This window comes from Microplitis mediator, chromosome 1, assembly GCF_029852145.1.
Source record: "Microplitis mediator isolate UGA2020A chromosome 1, iyMicMedi2.1, whole genome shotgun sequence".
NCBI lineage: Eukaryota > Metazoa > Arthropoda > Insecta > Hymenoptera > Braconidae > Microplitis > Microplitis mediator.
Genome location: NC_079969.1, coordinates 25,358,727 through 25,376,246, shown reverse-complemented (window position 1 = coordinate 25,376,246; position 17,520 = coordinate 25,358,727). Strand labels below are relative to the sequence as shown.

General features: G+C 27.0%; 2 protein-coding genes across 2 annotated transcripts; both read left to right on the top strand.

Annotated features, from left to right (window-relative positions):
- Nucleotides 1–1,527: 1,527 nt before the first annotated feature.
- On the top strand, nt 1,528–8,405 carry LOC130669747 (TBC1 domain family member 23). The gene is made up of 5 exons (XM_057472798.1): nt 1,528–1,571; nt 3,254–3,474; nt 3,540–3,981; nt 5,256–6,308; nt 7,868–8,405. The coding sequence occupies exons 1-5, from the start codon at nt 1,543–1,545 to the stop codon at nt 8,139–8,141; spliced, it is 2,019 nt and encodes a 672-aa protein (XP_057328781.1). The 5' UTR covers nt 1,528–1,542; the 3' UTR covers nt 8,142–8,405.
- Nucleotides 8,406–11,211: 2,806 nt separating this feature from the next.
- On the top strand, nt 11,212–17,119 carry LOC130669762 (UDP-galactose transporter senju). The gene is made up of 5 exons (XM_057472822.1): nt 11,212–11,513; nt 11,876–11,990; nt 12,483–12,669; nt 14,232–14,387; nt 14,463–17,119. Exons 1-5 carry the CDS (start codon nt 11,429–11,431, stop codon nt 14,940–14,942), a joined length of 1,023 nt encoding a protein of 340 aa, XP_057328805.1. The 5' UTR covers nt 11,212–11,428; the 3' UTR covers nt 14,943–17,119.
- Nucleotides 17,120–17,520: the final 401 nt, after the last annotated feature.

The window sequence follows — 17,520 nt, the reverse complement described above, 5'->3', positions numbered from 1 at the left end:
CGTTTGAATAGAAACACAGTATTGTGGCGTCGTATAAAATTGTGCAGTGATTGTAAAATTTAACTTTTATTAATGTAACTTGTGTAAAGTATTTGTGGTGTAGTTAAGTGATCAGTGCTAGTGTAAAGTGATAAGTGTTCAGTGCAAGTGTTAAGTGTTGCGAATTCCTGATGCTGATAACTCCCAAGTTCCTGAGCAAACTCATCTGGCATCGTCTGGTGGGAAATAGCAGTTAAGTGACGTTTTTTTTAGCTGTTGTACACTTGGAGCAATTTAAATTAAATTTCCAAGTGTACTAGGATACCCTTCTGCACATTATTTCTCCATCAAGGTTTGTTCAAACACGCGTGTTTTTTTTTGAATATTTTAAATATTTTTCTGTCAAATTCTGCCACCATTTTATTTTGACGTACAATTTAAAATTTTATTCCTATTTCTTATAATTTATTTTTCAAATATTTTAATTTCCTGCGCAGGTTATAACAAAAGTTAACAAATTCTTAATGAAAAATAAAAAAATTTTACCATATTTTTTCGTCTAATTAGTATAATTATCGACACAAATAAATTTTAATAAAATTATTAAATTTTAATTTTGAAATTTCGCGCCAAGGTGGCACTACTGCGGGTCGCATCCAAAAATTTATTGCTCATAATCATTGTTTAATTAAAATGTGCAGTGTTTATAAAATTTAAATTGTGGAAAGTGTCTGTGCTGTCGTTAAGTGCTGAGTGTTCAGTGCTAGTGTAAAGTGCTGCGAATTCCTGATGCTGATAACTTCCAAGTTCCTGAGCAAAATCATCTGGCATCGTCTGGTGGGAAATAGCAGTTGAGTGACGTTTTTTAGCTGCATTGCACTTGGAGCAATTTAATTTAAATCTCCAAGTGTATTAGGACACCCTTCTGCATATTATTTCCCTACCAAGGTTTGTTCAAACTCTTACGTGTTTTTTTTTTTTATTTTTTAAATATTTCTTTAGCATATTCTGCCGCCATTTGATTTTGACGTATGATTTTTAATTTTTCTCCAATTTCTAATAATTTATTTTTCAAATATTTGAATTTACCGCGCACGTAATAAGAATAATTAATAAGGGTGCAAATCGAATCAAATTTTAAAAAATGCGCATTTACAGAATTTTGAAAATCAGTATGTGCATTTTTCAAATTTTTATATTAGTCATTTAATTCGTTTATGTGTAATTTAAAATTTTTCTGATATCCGCTACATTCACACTCATGAGAGTTTACTGTAGTTATTAATTGCTCCTAATTTGGTAACACTGAATACACCCAAGTTGTGGCTAACTTCAGTTTTTAGTTACATCTGAGTTGTCATAGATAATCGTGTTCTTCATATGTGACATATTATATACATAATGCAAAAAACTAATAACAATCGACAAATATCATTACTTAATTATAAAAAATCCATACAGATCATAGTCTAACTAAAGAGTAAAAAAAAAATTCAACATACGTAAATATAATTATCTCTATTTTCTACTGTCCAATCATCTTGTAAGTTGTTTTCCTCCAAAATGGCCCTAAGTGAAGACGAAAACACCTGGTAATTATCACTAATTAACCAATATTCGATAATAATTATCATACAACGTAATTAGTCATATTTTGTATTCAAAATTTTTTTGTATCTTTCTATAGCTTTCAAAAGTCGTATTTATTTTTCATATAAAAATTTATCCTTAATTTTTTTATCATTATGATTTTTTTTTCAATTAACTAAATAAATTATTTGTTTAATGAATTTGTTTGCAATAATTCCAGTCATTAATATATAAAATTCACATAAATTTTTGTATTCAAATATTGATTGAGAAGAAATTTATACTTTTATCAAAATCTATATTTATACATCTAATTTAGCACGTAATCAAAACAGAATTTTTTTTAAATAGTATAAGTACAGAAACATCATTCATGTACTTGATATATACATGTCTATATATATATCTTTATCTTTATCTTTAATCCTTAGATTTATTTAAAGTATCAAATATTGTACAATCCCGGGTCATAAATTTCATAATATTTATTTCATAATAATACTTTTAAATAAACGACTGCCCAATTTCAAAACACAGTTAAGGACAAATTTTTCAAAATTTATTTTCTAGTATTTTTAGTTTCAGTTGAGTCTTGTGAGCATAATTCAATTCATATTTCAAAAATTTTATTTTTGTCAGTTACTGTGCTTTCAAATTGGGCAGCCGTAAATCTTCTGGCTTTTAATTCAAAATCTGTACACAGAAAAAAAATTTTGAATCCAAAAAGATATGGGAGACAAACGTCTTCGGACCAAGTCAAGATTTTTTTAAGCCAAGAGAATTTGTCTGGTTTAAAAAAAAAATCGTCTTGATTAGAGAAGATTTCCACTTTACCCGCGAAAATTGAAGTTTTCAAAAAAAATTTTTTGAATCAAGAAAATTTACTTCCAGTCAAGAATTTTTTTTCTGTGTATAATTGGAATTATTTATAAATAATTAATACTTTTTAAAATTTTAAAGAGTATTGAGTTTTTGAACAAAACTTGAAGCCAATCCGTGTAATAAAATTCATTTTCAAAATTTTAACTAAACTGTAAATTTTTGAAAAATATATAAACTATCTTTCAGTGAAAGTACACAACAAATAAATGTTAAATTAAAGTAATAATGTTATGTAATTTAAATTAAATAATTATTCGCGCTTTTTTTATTTCAGGTTTAAATTGAAGTTTTTAAATATAAATTTTAAAATCTGCGCTGTCTTAAATTTTTCAGTTCACTACAGGCCGTTTAAAAAATTCATTATAAAAATTTTCCAAAACCGTGTAAATGTGAACTATAAATTCAAGACCGAGCGTAATTTCAAGTATGATTTTGTTAAAACTAAAAAATCTAAAAAAAAACAGATTTACAATTTGTTGTAAATTTTTATTTTGACTTCCATTTAACAAAAAAATCTTATATTTTTTTAAGCAAAAAACGAGTCGCAAAAAGAATAAAAAAAAAAAACTCAAAATTTATTTAAAGAAAAATCAAAATTAAAAATTCTTAAATTTATAAGATCTAGATAGCAAATTCTTTAAAAATTTTTTTAAACGGAAATGACTCAGTCTTTATTGTAAAACAAACAAGTATTTCAATTTCAATGATAAGATAAAAACACAGTAGTAATTATAAGACTAACACAGTATACTCAATACAGTATTAATTATAAGACTAATCGTTATTATTTAATTTAAACCAGGGCATTGGAGTTAGAAGCAGCTCTTCTGGATGCTGAGTCTTTGTCTGCATCAGATATTTACGCCATGACCAAAGGCCAGCCGATTCCTGGCAACTTGAGGCCGGATGTTTGGCAGGCATGTTTAGACGTCACGAATCGCGGCAATCAGTTGATACATTTCAATGAAATATTTGATCTTCCTGAACAGAACCTCATTAGAAAAGATTGCCAACAGCTCGTTGGTAAATAATTACTGTTTGTACACTTATTTTAATAAATATTTAATTTTATTTATCCACAATTGTAGATAAATTGGGCAATGACGACAATGATAAAGTGTCCGTGCTATCAGATTTGGAGTCAATAGTCACATTTTACTGTAAATGCCGCGGCAAAAGTTACAAAAGTGGCAATGGATGGTTAGAACTATTGGGGCCATTGATTTCATTGAAGTTACCACGTTCTGCGACATACAATTTATTTGAGGCAATAAGAGACGTTTATATACCACGTGGTGATACACACAGTTCAATACTACGGCTTTTATTGCTCTACCATGATCCCGAATTATGTTCCTTTCTTGATACGAAGCGTGTTTCACCTGATCAGTATACCAAAGGATGGATTAACACACTTTTTGCTGGAGTATGCACGCTACCTGTTATTTATACAATATGGGATCTCTATTTTATGCAAGAAGATCCTTTTTTCATGTTATTTTCATCACTTGTTATGGTTGTTAATGCTAGGTAATTTAATTTTCATGTTATCAGCATAGAAAATTCAAAGTTTCAGTGTATCGGTAGCCAGTCGATACAAGATAGTTTCAGTCCAATGCTGCGGACGGTTACGTGCGTTAATATCCCCGGACAAAATATTTTCAATTAATTAAAAACATTAGTAGAGAACATTAATTAGCTTATTATCGTGCTGTGCCCTTTTTTCACGGATTTTCTGTGTGTTTATTCGAAAATAGGCCAACACATAATGTACCTGAAGATCGAAACGTTTTTGCGGAACGAAAATCAGAAAAAATAAATGAGAAGTAAAAAATCTACTGAATCTAGATTTCGTAAATGTTTCGCACGTTACCCGAAAATGACAGGTCACCCCCAACTTCCCCTTAAGTCGCCATGAGACACGAATTTCATGCATTCTTTCGATTTTCGTTGCCTGAAAAACGTTCGGATCTTCAGGTACATAACACATAAGCTTGTTATCGTGCTGGGCCCAAAACACGTTGCACCCCAAGATTGGGACTTTTCTTCCATCACGAAGAAAACCATGAAAGAAATTTTGAGCTATTGTGATATTTTGTCGGGGAATATTTTGTCGCGGGAATATTTTGTCCGGGGATATTAATGCGTGTCACCGCTGCGGACAAATATGAGCGAATGCTTTCAGTCAGTGGGCAAAAACAAATAATGTTTCTGTCCGCTGAAGTCTAGTTTTACTCTTGATTCAAGGGTATTCTCAGACAGTGCACCCCTTTTTAAAAATATGCAATGACTCAACTGTCATAACAGTATTAAAATTTTATTAATTTATTAAAAAAAATTAAAACCTTAAGGCCATTCTTAGACAGTGCCCCCACTTTTAAAAAAATTTCAATGACTTTTCCTTGTCATAAGCGCATCAAAATTGTATCAATTATTCAAAAACAAATTAAAACCTTGATCGCAAAAAGGATAACGTAGAAATAATTTCGCGGAGGTACAGAATTTAAAAAAAATTACTTACAGTTGTCATTAACTCTCGTCCCACAATATACTATTTCACAAAGTGTAATATTTGGCTGCAGTTATTTTCTCATTAAAAATATTTGAAAGCTCAGGAGCTGGGCTGCTATTAATTAATGCTATTAAAATTTCCACAGACATCCAAACTATAAAAAAAAATTCAACTGATATTTTAAATATCAGATTTTCTAATTTAAAAAATACCACCAGTCGCAATTATAATAAATTATATCATAAATTAATTGTAAACTCCAAGATAATATTAATTTTTTTTCTTATTTTAGAGAAAAAATATTGAGTATGAAAGACGACGAGAGACAAAATATAATAGATACTTTATCAGCCATGCCGCGTGCAATAGAAGTTGAAGATGTTGCTGACTTTTGTTCATTAGCTCAGTACTACAAAATGACGACACCTAACTCATTTAAACAAGAGTTGTATCCAATAATGTTTGGAGAAGGTGGTGATGAAAAATTAATATCAACAGCACTTTGTTTGCCAGTTACTGCTGATGAATTAGTAGAAAATACTATTGAAGCTCCACTGTGCTCAAGTATTCCATCCGAGTCAGTGCGTTTTTTTCTCGTAGATTGTCGTCCAGTTGAGCAGTACAATGCAGGCCATTTGCCTACAGCATTTCATCTTGACTGTAATTTGATGCTACAAGAACCTGCTGCTTTTGCAACAGCAGTCGACGGTTTGCTACGCGCCCAAAGACAAGCGCTCGCTATCGGTTCAAATGCCGGTGGCGAGCATTTGTGTTTTGTCGGAAGTGGTAGACAAGAAGAGGATCGTTATACTCATATGGTTGTCGCATCTTTTTTACAAAAGCACACTCAGTATGTCAGTATGGTTAAAAATGGGTATCAAGCAATACACGAGTACTTTGGCGATGAAGTTATTACGAATCTTGTTGACCATAATTTCCAGCGGTGTTTGATATGTAATTCAAACTCATCGGAGAGTAACTCAAAAAATACTAGTCCAATGAAAAATAAAAGTAACTCGGATTTGTTTGGTAAAATTGGGATGGCTATGAAACTTAAGAGTCAAGAAGTTAAAGGAAAATTATTTGATTACATTGTTAATCCGTCGACGAGTGTTACTAGTAGTAATAAAGATGATAAAAAAGATGATGAGCCTACAAAACGGTCTAAAAGTACAATGCCTGTGTTTAGTATTGATGATGTTCATGATCCGGACATGGTTATAAGTAATCCAGAGAATGAACAACCTGTTGAAGTTGTCTCTATAAGTCAGTGGTTGAAAAATCCACAATTGTTACATTCCTTCAAGTGTCAAGAAGTTAAAGTTAATGGATATGTTTATGAAAGGTAATTTATTTTATAAATTAATATTCATTTTTTTTTTTATTATATTTCATTTTTGATGTAGAAAAAAAATGTTTGATATCTTAATTTTCTTGCGCAATCATTACTCGCGTAAAAAAATCGGTCATATTTAATCGACAAATTCGTGACAATTTATAACTTTGATCTTAAAAAAAGGAAATTTCAAATTATTTATGACTTTTCTTTTTATTTTGATTTAAACTTTTTAAAAATTGAGACTAAATTAATCTTAATGAGATAAATTAATTAAAGTTTACTGTGATGAAAATTTTTGTCATTAATTTTTAAAAGCTGTCACGAAAATTAAACTCCAAGTTCCAATTTATATAAAATTTTCAAGTTCCTCATGTGAAACATTTTGAAAACTTTTTTTTTTACACAATATGTAGTACTGTAAGAGACCCAGTACCCGCTCAAAGAAATGTATCTGAAGATCGGAGAGTTTTTCGCGCAACGAAAATGGAAAAAATCTATGTAACTTACTCAAATATGGTGGCCACATTTCTGGAAAACCGGGAAATGTGAGGGAATTATAAACATACTGGAAAAATCAGGAAAAAGTCAGGGAGTTTCATCACGAAGCTGGAAAAATTTTTACTTTCATTTCTTTTGACTGAAGAAATCCGATAAATTTTTTTTTTCTCTCGAAACTGTTCAAAAAGTGGCGCGGTGCGAATACGATTGTAATTTTATCTTGAAAAAAATTAGTAGAAATTGATTCCAATAGCGAAAAAAATAAAGCAGATAGAATTTAAAAGGCTGTTAGAAAAAAAAAGTCTTAGTAGAAACCAATCGTCAAGATCTTCAAGCTGTTAACATGCATATTGACAAGTTAAAAAACCAAAAACATTAAAAGTATACATAAGTATTGAACTAATAAGTTTCACTATATTTATTATTCGCGTACTTGATTAATATTTTATTAATATTCTATAAAAAGTTCTTATTTATGAAATTTATTCTAGTGAAAATGAAAAATTTATTTATATTTTATTACAGAGTAAGTTATATAAAAACATGGATTTAAAATAAAAAATAAAAAATGATTCATTTAATAAATAAAAAAAACCTACGAGCATTGACAAATAATAAAATAAAGTTTCATTTAACGACAATTATTGATTATTTATCGAACTGACTGATAGCATTTTATTTTGAATTAAATAAATATTTCCCATGATTTTATATTACTTTATACGGTCAGGGAATTTTTAAATTATTTGACTGGAATACCTGGAAAAGTCAGAGAATTTCAGTTTCAAAAATCTGTGGTCACTATGTTAAGAGTGACTTAAGGAGTGGTTGAGGTCGGCCTGCAATTTTCAGCTGATATACTAGCATCGATGCAAAAAATAGAAATTTAAATCCAGTAGATTCTTTACTTTTCATTTTAATTTTATTTTCGTTCCGCGAAAAACATTCCGATCTTCCGGTACATTCTATATTATATATATACAAATTCACGAGTGATCGGGTACGAGTTTCCTGGTCGAGTACTAGGTCTTTTACTTGATACTAATTATTAATTCTTAATCTTTTAGCCATTTATTAGTGACTGACAGTCATCTAATAGTACTCCGTGAAATACCAGGACGTAGAGATGCAGCACATGTTATTGTAAAACGGCCATTGTCAAATATTGTTAGAATAACATCACGTAAACATCATCCGGATTTAATAACATTTAAATACGGCACAACACAGAGTGATATGCTTGTTATTTCTGACATGGACAGACTTTTAATTCCCAACGGAGGCGAAGCTGTTAAATTAATTTCACAACAAATTCTAAAGGAATTGAAGAGTTCAAAATAACGTGAGTGATAAAATGTATATATGTATTAATTATACATATATATATTTCATTGAATAAAATATTATATATGAATATTATTATATTAATATTAAATATAAATAATTCCATTCAAAGATTAATAAATAAAAAATAATTATTTATTTTATTTGGTACTTATTTTATCTCAAAGATTTATTAAAGTATATTTATACGTCCATTATTTATAAAAAAAAGTGCCATTAAAATTGCATATGTGCATTCCTTATTACGTAAACACAAAAAAAATAAAGTCTTAAAGACAAACTCTTATGAGAAATAAATTTTCATTTTTGTTTTAAATTAAAAATTTATTATTTTATCGTTATCGATAGCTATTTAATAATAGCTTGAGCCTAATTAATAAGCAATGTTATTACGTATTTTAATGAATTATTTTAAAAAATAAAAAACAAAATTATATCATTAAAAATGTAGAATTTATATCTTTACAAGATTGTAAGTTTTAAAAATCAAATCTTTGTATTTAACAAAACGAAAAAAATTAATTGTTAAATTCAATTGAAAACGTTATGACTGGATATAAATTTATATAATTGACATAAATATTAGTATCCAAAGTAAAAAGTCCCAATTATTCACACTATAAAAAGTATGAGACATAAATTATTTATTATATTCCATATTAATAAACAATTTTAATTTTTATATTAAACTTGAGGCAGTTTATTTAATTATTTGTCTAATTATTGACATGTCGTAATTAATGAAGTTATATGAAAGTTTTTTTTTTAGTTTTTTTTTGTAATTTCAAATACTAGAATAATAAAATATTAATTTTGATAACTGATTGATATCAATTTTTAAAATAAGATCTTAATATCGATGAGTATTTCCATAGTCGCTCAGTAAAAGTTTTGATGTACCATTACTCGGTCAACACATGACAATTACTCGTTCAAAGACAACATCAATTGAACTATCATAAGTTAATTGATTTTAAATAATATATATTCAATAACATATAAGGTAAAAAGCCTCTATATCCGCTCACTTATGATCATAAAAAATCGAATTAAAAAAAATAGACATGAAAATTTTAAAAAGTGGGAGGCACTGTCTGAGAATGGCCTTAAAGTACAAAATTACAGGCTTATAAATTATAAAATACTTTCATACGTTATATTCTAATCCATTTAGATTCGAATATAATTATTTATCAATGATAATTTATTACTTTAAATTTATTTCTACAAAAATTATAAAACTCTTAGGGTCTTTTACCTCAAATAAAAATGTAATTTCATTTTATAACTTTTAAAAATGTTTAAATCTTACGTGTGACGTAAACCCGAATGGTATGATTACGTAATTGATGTTATCCTCGTTAGCTTCCCCCAGCTTTGAAAACATTACGATGTCATTATAATTAATGAAGAAAGTTTTGCGTTAATACATTAATTTAAAATCATGTTCAGATCAACTTGATAAAATAATAAAATCACAGGGAGATGGACAGTAATTCAAAATTAGAATTTAATTTTGACCAGAAATTGGACGTTTCGTCCCTTTATTGGGACTTATTCAGCAACTTGATCATGTTTTTTATTAATGAGCTTGACTTTTGATTGAGAAAAAGTCTTGGCATCAGCTGTAAAATGCATGCATGTAAAATGCACTAAAGACATTCAAGACACGCAAACTTGTTTTTTACTTATTTGAGAGTCAGCAGTTGATAAAGATTTTTTTTTTTCGTATTAAAAATAATTTAGCTATTAGTCATAAAATAAAGTGTCAATAATTGGGCCTTTTATTACTTTATATAACTATTTATAGAGTCATGTAGATTATAGTAGTAGCAGCAGTTACTAATAAAAAAAAATTTTTTTATAAACTGTAATATAATTATATTTACAATCGATCGTAAACTAAAAAAAAAGGACGATTGATTTTAAATGAATATTAAATACTAAATTAATGAAAATATATTATGTAATTATAATTACAGATTTTAAATCATGTAAATAGTATTCATAGTTGTAAAAATAAATCTAAATATTGAATATTACAACGCAATTATTTTTTATATACATTTTAGTAAATAAATATTTTATTTTACGTTCTCTTCTTTTTTATCATATTCGTATTCTTTTGACGTTTTCTTATCAAATTCATTAGTCATTAAAAACATTATCAAAAAGTTGTATTTCATTCAATTCTATATAATTTTTTTTTTACTTAAAAAATGTTAATTGTTCTAAACAAAATAATAATTCAAATTAATGTGATTATTTTTTTTTAAATAAAAATTTATAAATAAAACAAAATTTTTTATATATGTGAATGTAGCAGACATCAGACAAATTTCAAATTATTAATAAATAGACTAAATAATTAATAAAATAAAATTTTTAAAAAATGCACATTTAAAAAATTTGAAAATTCAGAAGTGCATTTTTTATAAATATTTTTTTAAAAATTATTTACTTTATTTATTTATAATTTTAAATATGTCTGCTGTCTGCTACATTCATACTCATAATTTTTTATGAGACTGAAGTCAGCTGACGTCTAATAATTTTTGGATTTTTTTTTAAATGATTAATTATAAAAAAAAAAAAACATTTCAAAAAAATGCACCTGTAGTTTTTAAAATTTTGTACAAGTGCATATTTTTATTTTTTATTTTTTTTTTGTAATTTATTTGTTGAAACAAAAATCCAAAAATTGTTAATTGTCTGCTGACTTAAAAATTATTCATTTTTCTATGACTGTGAATGTAGCAGACAGCAGACAAATTTAAAATTATTAATTAATAGACTAAATAATTAATAAATTTAAATTAAAAAAATTAAAAAATTATTAATTAATAGACTAAATAATTAATAAAGTTAAATTTAAAAAATTTAAAAATTATTAAGTTCATTTTTTATAAATATTTTTAAAAAATTATTTACTCTATTTATTTATAATTTAAAATTTGTCTGGTGTCTGATGTCTGCTACATTTACACTCATAATTTTTTAATGTAAATATATTTTATAATATTTTTTAACTGGCATCAGAATATAAAATACAAGTTGTTCGACAGTCCGAGACTTGCGTAGTAGTTTTATGTCATTCAGAATGAGAGTAACAGTTGAGATAACAAAGCAGTAAAAGTATGTCCGAGATTTATTGTCGTGATTGTTGTCATTATTATTCCGATCAAAACCTCAAAGTGTTATGACTTCTTGACTATGAATAGTGACAGTAATTATTATTTAAATTTAAATAAAAATAATAATCGCAATATTTATTTATTATTAAAATGGCCATTAATTGGGGAGAATTATTTCCTGGAAGATGGAGTGGAGTTATATTTGTTTCCTACATGGCATTATTTATCAATCAAGGTAATGAAAAATTATTATCATTATTTTTAATTCATAGATATATATTTATATATTCTCACTTTATTTTATTTATTACATAAATTTAATAAAATAAAAGAATGATACTGAAGTCAGTTGACGTCGAATAATTTTTGAATTTTTTTAAAAATGACAAATCATAAAAAAAAATATTCCAGAAAATTGCACCTGTAGTTTTTAAAATTTTTTACATGTGCATATTTTTAGTTTTTTTTTTTAAATTCAATTTTTAAAGAAAATTCGCAAATTGTGGTCTGGTAACTTCAGGATCTAAAAGAGAGGTTATATTTATATTTTCATCGTCTTGCTAATTAATATTAATGAATAAATTTATTTTTTTTCAGGAATTATCGTAACATGGTCACAAAGTGAAGGAGATTATAAATATAATTTTGTAACTGTTGTACTTTTAACTGAAATTGTTAAATTAATCGTATCAATTATTTTGTACTGCCGCGAGTAAGTTTATTTTGCTTAATATTTTTTTTTATTCAAGTTTAATTATTTAAAAAAACATTTTTTTCATCACACTTATAATTTAACTTCAAATTTTTTTTGTCGTTTATTGGACATGATTTTTTTTATTACATAAAAAATTTGATAATTTACAAAAAAGCCTGAAGTCAAAATTAATAAAAAATAAAATATTTCAAAAGTTATAAAGAATTACAGCTTTTAATGAAAGAGAAAATTAAAAAATATTTATATTTAGGTGATAATTATATCATATATCAGCTGATTAAATTACTGAGGTGTTTTTTCATTCAAAGTTAGATTTGAATTTTTATCATCATCGAATTTGAACACGTGACTTTTAAGTTTCCCGCCATTACATGTGATTTAGTTAAACACGAAAGTTTACTGACTGCTGTATATTTTTGATGATTTTTAGACAGGAATATTAAGTGCCAGCATGAAAAAGTCCCTTTAATTTATAAATTTTTTTTACAGCAATAACGCATCATTATTTTTTCATGAACTAATAAAATATCGTAAGATATTTTTACTTTATATGGTGCCATCATTACTGTACTGTTTTTACAATAATTTATCATTTGTAAATTTAGCTGCGTTTGATCCGACAACATATTATTTGTTGTTACAATTTCGTGTTGTTATTACTGGCATTATATTTCAGGTAATTGTTTATAAAACTTTCTATTTTTTTTTTTTTAATTGAAAATAATTAAATTGATGTCAACTAGAAAATTAAGGTACTTCACTCGCAAACCGGCTTTTTATAAGAATTTCATATTATTGAAATATGATATCAAGCTAGATGTCCTGCATGTAATTTTACCATTTGTAAGGCGAGATATTGATAATCAAAGTACACACAGTTGACATGTAGTAGTCCGCCGATCGGACTAAACCTTAAGAAAAGTCATATATTCACGTATATTTTAAATTATTTTGCTGAAGAATCTTTCCAAAAACTAACAGATTATAAAAAAATTTCAAATTTCAAATTTAAAAATATATAAAAATGATCAACTAGCTATTAGTAAAAAAGTTATAAATATTCATATAAATCTGTCTCACAATTTCAATTGAGAAAAAGCGAGTAAGCGATATCAAGTAAAAGAGGAAGCAATAGCGAGTGAGAGAGTAAGCAATAGCACACACTATAGGTAGCGAGTGAACTACCTTTCTTACTGCACTTAAACTTCAAACATAAGTACCCAATTTTAAAAAAAATTATTTAAGTACACTATAAAATAGTTGAAAAATTAAAAATTTTGTCGGGCTTCTGTTAGCTGATAAAATATGATCTTGAAGTTAGCAGACAATTAAAAATTTTAGTATTCTATTTTGACCAATTAAAATTGAAGAAAAACAGAAACTGAAAAAATGCACATGTAGAAAATTAAAAAGACTATAAGTGTAATTTTTTTAAATATTTTTTTTTTTATAATTTATCGTCTTTTAAAAAATCCAAAAGTTATTAGACGTTTGCTAACTTCAGTATCATGATAAAATTGAATGAAAAATCGTTTACTGATAGCCCTCACCCTTATAATAATCTTGTCCAAGGCTTGAGCAAACCTGGTCTCAAGTTCTATAGACGTTACTGTCTTTTCCTACCTATGTGTCTTGCTGCAGATACTTGTGACCAGATTTAAATAGCAAGTCTAGTGCAAGCCTTACACAAAAAATACGTGCCAGATTATAACTCAATTCTGGAGGAAGACTATAGTTGAAAATAGTTGCGTATGGCTTGCTCAAGATCTGCTCAAGGCTCAAAATTGACCTTGAGCCTTGAGCAGATCTTTAACAAGCCATGCGTAAGTACCTGCCGTAAGTTACTGGTGCAAGAAATGTGCCAGAAACTTTTAAACTGCACCGTATCTAAGATATCTTCAATATTCTTGTATACAATGCCTTGATCAAGTCATGCACAAGTCTTGATGACGATTTCTTGCTACATGATCTTGCGCAAAAACCCATACGTAGAAAAAGACACTAGTGACCAGGGGTTTTGCTCAAGGCACTGGCACCAGAATCTTACTCAAGCCTGTGTTACTTATAAGTAGAACATGAAAAAAAAAGTTTTTTTTATCGTACTACAAAGTTATAATTTTTTATTCACTGAAATAAGTGTAGTTTTTTTATTTTGTATATAATTAATAAATTTTTATAATGTCTTTTATTATTAATTAAATATTTAATAATAATAATAATGAATTACTTATTCCTTAGGTTGTATTTAAAAAAAAATTGTCATCAAAGCAATGGATTTCCCTAGTAATTTTAACTCTTGGCTGTATGATGAAACATATTGACTTTAATTTAAGCAGCAGTAGTTTATTAAAAAACTTCCCATTGAATATAAATTTATTCTTCATTTTTATACAAGTGAGTTTTAACAAAATACTAATTAACTAAATATTATTGGCTGTCAATTAACAAAAAAAAACCGCTTTGTTGCAGACGATTTGTTCCTGTCTAGCAGGAGTATACAATGAATATCTTCTTAAAGGCCAGGGCGCAGATATTGACATTTTTTTACAAAATGCATTTATGTACATCGACAGTAGTATTTGTAATATATTTTTATTAATAGTACAGGGTAACTTCCTAAAAGTATTTGACGACTTAGGTCCTAGTATTCTATTTCAACCAAAGGTTTTATTAATAATAATAAATAACGCGGCAATAGGTATAATTACCTCATTTTTTCTTAAAAATTTAAATTCGATTTTAAAAACGTTTGCCAGTGCCTTAGAACTCGTATTCACTGCAATATTATGCTGGATGATATTTGGTATTCCTATTTATATGAACACAATACTGGCAATAGCTATGGTAAGTTATGCGGTAATAATATACTCACAAAATCCAGTACAAAATGTCTCTCCAAAAATAGAAGTCAAACATGACAAAGAAGAAGTCGAAGAATTAATTGTTTAATTTATTTATTTTTAATTTATTATTCTAGTTATTTATTTATTTTTCACTGATTAAAGTCAACTGTCCAGTTCCCAGCTCTCACTCTTTTAAAAATTTGCCGCCTAATAAATTTTTTCTGCCAAATTTTATGCTCCATAAAATTCTTAAAATTTTTTTTTCATTTTAAAACAATAAAAGTTTATTGCGGAGGCAATGTTAGATGATCTCTACTCTCTACAACTAATAAATTATCTAAAAATGTTATCACTGTGTTAATATTTGCTTAGATATCCGTGGACAAAATATCCGCAAGAAAATATCCAGTGACAAAATATCCGTGCGACAAAATATCCAGCAGACAAAATATGAGCGGACAAAAAATCTGTAGACAAAATATCCGTAAAAAAATTCAATTCTGTCCGTAGATATTTTATTGCACATACAAAAAATTCGTGAAAAAAGGGCGCTATCTTTAACACCATTTTATGACGCGTGCCAAATGCCAAAAGGGCGTAAAATTTTTTTGTTTTTGGTGTCAATCGTTTTGTAAACATGTTCTAAGCCTAAAAATAAAAAAAAAATTTCCAAAGCCAAAAGGGCGTATATCTTTAGATACGCCCTTTTGGCGTTAGTAAAATTTTTTTTCTGCAGACCTTACGTTTGGAACGATTCTAAAAAGAATGGTAAAAAAAATTTTTTATACGCCCTTTTGGCATGGAACCCTATCTAACTGCTGTAATACGCCCTTTTGGCATTTGGCACGCAATGTGTGCACGCAAAGAATTTTACGGTATTTTTTACATAAAAAATTTATAGAAAAATTACTATGTCATAGTAACATGAGGACAGTATGGAATTATTGTACAAATTACCGATAACGTAGAAATTTTTAAAATACATCGAACAGAATTTACAAGGTGCATTGTAATTTTGACAAAGCAACAGATTAAGAAATTTAAATTTCTTGGAAATAATTACAATGCACCTTGTAAATTCTGTTCGATGTATTTTAAAAATTTCTACGTTATCGGTAATTTGTACAATAATTCCATACTGTCCTCTTGTTACTATGACATAGTAATTTTTCTATAAATTTTTGATGCAAAAAATACTAAAAAATTATCTGCGTGTGGGTATATTTTTGTAATTGCAAACACGCCAAATTCGTGAAAAAAGAGCTCTATGTTTCACACCTATTTATGTATGTATCAATTATATGTATTTTCGCATGAAGTATTTAATGAATTATATGATAAATGTTTATAAAATTTGATTTTAATAACTTTCTTCTACTGTTATTTTAACTATGAAAATTTTGATCTGATGAATTCATATCTTTGGTATGTTCATTTTCAGGATATTCTGTCCGTTGATATTTTATTCATTGGATATTATTTCCGCGGATATTTAGTTGCGGATATTATGTCGCGGATATGTTGTTACTCAATCGTTAATATTTTATTAACAGATTAAAAAAAACTAAGCGTCAGTTAAAAAAAAAAAGCTGAAATTTATCTACCAGATTTAAAAAAAAATATCAAATTTTGTTAAATAAATTTTGACTAGAAATTTTATTCTTAAATTATAATTATGAAAATTTTTTTGTTTAATTTAATTAATAATTTTATTGATTATTTATTAATTCGTTTATTTATAATATAAATTAGCTTTTAATATATTAGCTATCGAGGGCTGTGATGACGATTGTGGTTCGATAATTAAAATTGACTTTTGCTCAGTTTTATTTTTTCTAAAATGATACGGTCTATGACTTTGTTTGTAAAAATTATAATTTAAAATGTAAAATTAATCAGTGGAAAATTTTTTATAAATTATCGTATTATAAAATAAAAATAAGTGAGTCTGTAACGAAATATCAGTTCATGCTCCTCAATTTTTTATGAAAGTATTAACTTAGTTGAATGAAAATAAATAATTTAACAAAGAAGCCGTCTAGTCCGTAATAAATTAAATAATTATCTCTTAAAATAATTCAGCGACTTGGTTCGATGAAGAATGAGCGTTTTGTGTAGCGTATAGTGAAATATATTGTAAGCTATGGTTGACTAAAATATGAAAAAAAAATTAGAAAAGGTCTAGTGCAAGAATTATCTGGTTGAGTATATTTGAAAAAAATCGGAAGTACACTGATAGAAAAAAATACTTTTATTAAATAATAAAATTTTTGATCTAAGAAATTAATTTGTGAAAACTTTTCATAAAATTATATTTTGATGAATAAATCACATTTTTTTTTTTTTAGTAATATAAAAAAAAAAGTTTATTTACTACGAAATAAAATATTTTTTAAATAAATTAACAAATTGTGTTTTTAAAACCTATGTCATTAAAACAAATAAAACTTGTAAATGTATACAATTTTTTTTCAGAAATATTTTATTCTGTAGTCAGTAAACTTTTTTTTGGGCCGTTCATAAAAAATGTCACGCTAAGTTTTTCTTTTTTAGACCTCCCCCTCTTCGTCACGCTATGTCACATTTTCTGCGATTCCCCCCTCCTCTTCCTACCAATATTGCGTTACAGATGATAGACCCCCCCCCCCTTCCTCCGCAATGATATATGGCAATTGAGAGTACAC

Bases quoted from the DNA above. Each gene is read 5' to 3' on its own strand.
- LOC130669747 (XM_057472798.1), top strand. From the start codon at position 1,543: ATGGCCCTAAGTGAAGACGAAAACACCTG. The intron at 3,475-3,539 runs GTAAATAATTAC...CCACAATTGTAG, and splicing joins AGATTGCCAACAGCTCGTTG to ATAAATTGGGCAATGACGAC. The intron at 3,982-5,255 runs GTAATTTAATTT...TTCTTATTTTAG, and splicing joins GTTATGGTTGTTAATGCTAG to AGAAAAAATATTGAGTATGA.
- LOC130669762 (XM_057472822.1), top strand. From the start codon at position 11,429: ATGGCCATTAATTGGGGAGAATTATTTCCTGGAAGATGGAGTGGAGTT. The intron at 11,514-11,875 runs GTAATGAAAAAT...ATTTTTTTTCAG, and splicing joins GGCATTATTTATCAATCAAG to GAATTATCGTAACATGGTCA. The intron at 14,388-14,462 runs GTGAGTTTTAAC...GCTTTGTTGCAG, and splicing joins TATTCTTCATTTTTATACAA to ACGATTTGTTCCTGTCTAGC.